We start from the raw sequence: 4,957 nt of genomic DNA, 5'->3' as shown, positions 1-4,957 counted from the left end.
GAGAACACCTCCTTCATATGGAAGGGGAGTCCCCCTGCCCAGAATTGAGATGGGGAGAAGGGAGCCTCCTAATGCTCTACAGGAGGGGCAAGGCTTGCAGGCAGCAGAGAAAGGGGATGGGAAAGAAAAGAAAGAGTAGGCCTTCACTTCCCAGTGAGTAGAAGATGGCTGGACATCCACCCTGAGTGGGGACCACTGGAGGTTCCTCTGCTGGGACACCCCACCTACTCCCCAGGCAACCCAGGTAACCCTCTTCCTTCCATCCCTAAGGAGAAGGCAAATGATGGGGGGAGGGGTGGGAACAGGGAGCCAGGATGAGGCACTACATCGATTCTAGGGTGGGGGCTGGGGCTTCTGGTTGCCTTAAAACCTAGATCAGGTAACAGATGGGGAATGTGAACTACACTGAACTTTATTTTTCATGAAAGCCATGAGTTAAGGACTGAATCCGAGTTAGAGGCATAAGGGGTTAGTTCCTTCCATTGCCCTACCCAATCCCTTCCTCTCATTTTAGAAGGGGACTTTTTGCCCTTCCCCTCCTGGTCTACTGCTCTGGCTGGGAAGCTGTCCCGGATTCTGGCCTCTTCCCCTCTTCCTTCACGGCTCCATCAAAATGGGTTGGGAAAGGTTAATCAGGAGGCACATCAAAGGAGTTATTTCTAGGGCAACAACCCTCCCAACCAGATAGAGACCCCTCCTTAGAGGGTACCCCTGTCTCCCCTACCCCACCTGAGCGCTCCCTCGGGAAACATAGGGACAGAAGCACTATATGGGGGATGAAAGGGACCTGGTCCGCAGGGCGGGTCCGGAGGCGCTTTTAAGTCCCGGTTCCCAGGCACTAAGGACGTGTCCAGACAGCTACCCCCAGCGCCCGCGGCGGCCCCACTCCTCTCTGCTCTGGCCCCACTCCTCTCTGCTCTGGGGACGCGCCGTCTCTTCCAGCAGGTCCCCTCCGCCCTGCAGCCGCGGTAGGGGTACCCCACCCCAACCCCCCAGCCCAGGCACTGGAGCGAAGTAGTGGGGAAGGGGAGGACAGAGCAGCATGCGCAGCCCCTCCCAGCCCAGCCAGTCAAACACGTCTCGTCCAGCCCCAGAGACTAAAAAACCCCCTATCGCCCCGTCCCCCTGACCCCGCACCACTTTTCCTCCCCCTTAATAAATAACCACCTGATCCTCTGACTCAAGTCACCCCCCAAGGGCATCAGGCCGGGGCGGGGGGAGTGGAGAGCCCCCCCCCCCAGCTCCTCTGATGCCCCCAGGGGAGACCAGCGTGGGGGGCGGTACCAGAGCAGCTCAGTTGGAGGGAGCCGCGCCGCCCTCCGCCTCCCGCTTGCCTTTGCCCCCGGGGGGCTCCACCGCTCCGCTGGCCTTGCTCTCGCCCGTGGCCGCCCCGGCAGCCTCCTCTTTGGCGCCCTCGTGGGTTTTCATGTGTTTGGCCAGGTGGTCGCTGCGCATGAAGACGCGGCTGCAGACCGCACAGGGGAACTTCTTGGTGCCCGTGTGGGTCTGGAGGTGGCGCTGCAGCTCGTCGGAGCGCGTGAAGCGCTTGCCGCAGAAGAGCCAGTTGCACACGAAGGGACGGTCGCCGCTGTGCCAGCGCAGGTGCGCCTTCAGGTGCGACGTCTTGGCGTAGGCTTTCCCACAACCTGGAATGTGGCAATTGTGCAAATGCTTCTTCTTGCCCCCGTCGGGCCCGCACGGAGCCCCCAGTCGCTCCGCCTCCAGGCAGTTGGGGCAGCGGCACACGGTCTGGCCCGAGCTGCGGGGCACTGACCGTCGGGAGCCTTTGGGCCGGGCTGCTCCGTCCAGACTGGAATCCAGACCCTGGGACTCCGGGGCGGCCGCTTCCAAGGCCTTAGCCCCGTCGGGCGGCCCCAGGAGGTGCTGCCCTCCGGCGGCGGGGAGGAGGTGGTGCGGGTGTGGGTGGGGCGGCGGGGCACAAAGCTGGTGGTCTCCGACGTAGCCCCCCAAGCCAGCCTGAAGCGCCCCGGGGTGGCCAGGCGAGGTCAGCGCGCCCTGAGTGTGGGGGAGGTCCATCCAGCTGGTGCCCGGATGAAGGTCCCACCACGAGCCATCCTCCGTGCCTGGGTGAGTCGGCCGGAACCATGACTCATAATGGTGTGACATGTCCGGCTGTAGGAGCTTGGAAAAGGGTCCCGGGGCCAAGGGACTGTCGCTTTCCAGGTCCTCGCAGGTTACCCGAGAGGAGGCCCCCGGCAGCTCATAGCCCTGTGAGAAATCCACCTCTGGGCCCAGCGGGAGGCTCTGCAGCTCTCCAGGCTGCAGCGGGGAGGGGTAGTCCCCAGCCTCCGGGCTCGTGTGGCCCTGGTATGTTTGCAGAGGCTGCAGGTCGAGGCGCGGCGGGGAGGCGTGAGGCGCGTCCGTGTGCTGGCTGCCCAGAGAGCCGCAGACAGCGGTTAGCATTGCCGGGATCCGGGGTGGGGTGGGGAACAGGGACGGTCAGGGGCACCTCAAGTGGGACCTAAAGGAGGCAAAGAAGAGGTGACATGAGGAAAGTAACCAACTCACTTTTAGTCCTGACCCAGATCCCCCCCCTGCAAAGTGCTCCTCTCTGTAGCTGCCTGGTGGGTGAAAAGAGGGACACACCTCCGAGTGGGGACTAAAGACCAGTAAACAGAATTGGGGAGTGCTAGGAAGGCTGGAGGGTATGAGGTTCTCAGCCAAGGGGGTAAGTCGACCTCGCTGATGCTGATCCCTCCTACAGGACCTAGCTCATTCCGAGAGCTGGTAAGTCAGAAACACCTACAGTAAAATGCTAGGACCATCCGGACCCCAGGTTCCCAGGCCAGCGCAAAGAGCCGGTGGCATTTACCCCCTGCAGACCGGCCGCCACCCCCAATGGAGGGCCTAGACCCATCTCTGCTTCCCTAGTCTAACTCAGGACACAGATGAGGAGAGGGTGGGGGTCTGTTTCTGAAACTCAGAGCTTGAGGTGACCTGACTTTCCATGCCCAGCCCAGGTTTTCAGATACTGGGGGAGACCACATTCTGTCCCTGAGGCATGTTCGGTGAGGAAGAGCATTTCACTGTTGTGTACCATTCGCCTCAGCTCTGCCTGGCTGGGTTGCCAGCCACCCTCCACCCAAACCCACTTCCATGACTGGCCCCACCTCTTCCCCTCGTGCAGGGACTTCACCCCCCCCCCGGGGGGCAGCCACAGTGCTAGCTCCGAGGGGACATCTCCCCACCAGAGAAAGGTAAGCCTCTTCCTCTCCTGTGCTGACCAACACAGGCTCCAGCCAGCTGTCTGCTGCTATCCACGCCCTTTTCCAATCTAGGGGAGACTGAGATGTGAAGCTGGGAGGGGTCAGCTTCCCCCAGAAGGGGGCGAGCCAGAGAAGAGCTGACTAACCAGCTCAGGGAGGTAAAACTGTCACCCCGTTAAGGGATGCAGAGTCACAGTGGGGACAGCGAAGAACAACAAGAAAAACCAGAATCACAGAAATTACGAATTACCCCAAGAGATTATAGAGGGGGGTGCATTCTAGACCTGGGTCATTTTTAGGAGTTCTGCAGATGGCTCCCATATGCAGCTAAGTGTTGAGAACCATTGCCTCAGGCCAACCCTCTTATTTTAAAAAAGAGGAAACCCAGGCAGTATTTGGAGAAATGACTTGAACAGACTTTCATTTACTTGTTCAATCAACCACTATGCACTGTATGTACCTCTGTGAACCAGGTGTCTGGACTCCCCGCCTGTTATCCTTTCCCTAAAGGGTTGGCAACCTAAAGACATCCACCCCGTTCTTAACCACGCCATCTGTGACTCGAAGGTCCTCTTCCTCCCACCACCTCTCCCGAACACCTGGGAACCCTTCAGGTGTGGAGTTTGGTCGCCCAGCCTTCTCTGATGGTGGGAGAGGAGGTGCGGTGGTTTAGGTCAGGGACTTCTTCCCACAGCAGGGCTGACCCTGCTACCTGTGGCTTCTGTGACCAAAGAGGTGGCCCTGGTAGTCTGGGAGAGGGTGAGAGAGGGGAACTGGGGCGTCTACTCAGCCTCTAGCTGCCTTACCACAAGAAAGGAACAGGGTGAAGCAGCAGGAAAAGAGCCTCGGGCCCAGGTGGGGCAGCCCAGAAGGGGCTGGGACCCTAATAGCTTTCGGCGTCTGGGAACTGCCCCAGGGATTAGGGGGTGGGGAGGTGAACGACCCAGGCTCCAGAGTGGCCTCTCTCGACGCAGAGCCAGGGAGTCCAGCCCTGGGATGCAATGGCCAGCCTGCAAAGTTTCGGGAAGGGAGACAGCAGAGCGCGCACTCTCGGCTTCCCGCTCCCCAGTGCAGGAAGCCGGGTAGAGACACCCTTCTTCCCCCTTCCGCCGTCTCCGTCTCCCGATCACCGGCGCTCAGGTGGTCAGGACTTCCGCACTCCCAGTCCTCAAGGTTCCAGTCCTCCGGTTGTCCCAGTCGCTCCAGTTTCCCCGGTTTTCAGCCTCCTCGGTCCCTCGTCTCGCCCTTCCGCCCAGCTGTCGCTCGGCAGGGACTCTAAGCCCCTCGGATTCTTTAGGACCACCTCCCCCAAGGCCACCGGAGGCTGCGGCGAGTTCGGGGACGTCTTTCTGGGATGATCCCCGGAGCGCGCACCCCTCGCCGCCCCGACCCTGGCTCCTACCTCGAGGCTGCGCTCGGGCTCCGGGCACGGCAGGCTGGCGCGCTACCGACGGGCGCTCATGGGCCCTGCGCGCCGGCAGGCTCTCCAGCGGCAAGGCGCAGGAGCCGAAGACGAGCGGGGGCCGCGACCAGACCCGGCAGCGGGCGGCGGAGGAGGGGCGGAGGGCCGGCGGGAGGGTGGAGGGCGGGCGGGAGCCAGGGAGCGAGCGAGCGAGCGAGCCCAGCTCCGCCCGTGACTCACCCGCGCTCTCTGCCTTCATCCTCTGCCCCGCGCTCCTTTTTCCCCGAGTCCGCGGCCCCGCCCACCTCACCTGCCGCCGCCTTTAACC

General features: G+C 62.0%; 1 protein-coding gene across 1 annotated transcript; it reads right to left on the bottom strand.

Annotated features, from left to right (window-relative positions):
* Nucleotides 1-1,245: 1,245 nt before the first annotated feature.
* On the bottom strand, nt 1,246-4,727 carry SP6 (Sp6 transcription factor). The gene is made up of 2 exons (XM_032871776.1): nt 4,630-4,727; nt 1,246-2,482 (listed from the first exon to the last, which is right to left on the bottom strand). Exon 2 carries the CDS (start codon nt 2,422-2,424, stop codon nt 1,294-1,296), a length of 1,131 nt encoding a protein of 376 aa, XP_032727667.1. The 5' UTR covers nt 2,425-2,482; nt 4,630-4,727; the 3' UTR covers nt 1,246-1,293.
* Nucleotides 4,728-4,957: the final 230 nt, after the last annotated feature.

The sequence above is a fragment of the Lontra canadensis genome, unplaced genomic scaffold, assembly GCF_010015895.1.
Source record: "Lontra canadensis isolate GAN:19392208 unplaced genomic scaffold, GSC_riverotter_1.0 scaffold43, whole genome shotgun sequence".
Lineage (NCBI taxonomy): Eukaryota > Metazoa > Chordata > Mammalia > Carnivora > Mustelidae > Lontra > Lontra canadensis.
The sequence above is the reverse complement of the archived record's forward strand: the minus strand, read 5'-3'. Positions and strand labels throughout refer to the sequence as shown.

What these genes read in the sequence shown, in the direction of transcription:
- SP6 (XM_032871776.1), bottom strand. Translation starts at nt 2,424, where the DNA reads ATGCTAACCGCTGTCTGCGGCTCTCTGGGCAGCCAGCACACGGACGCG.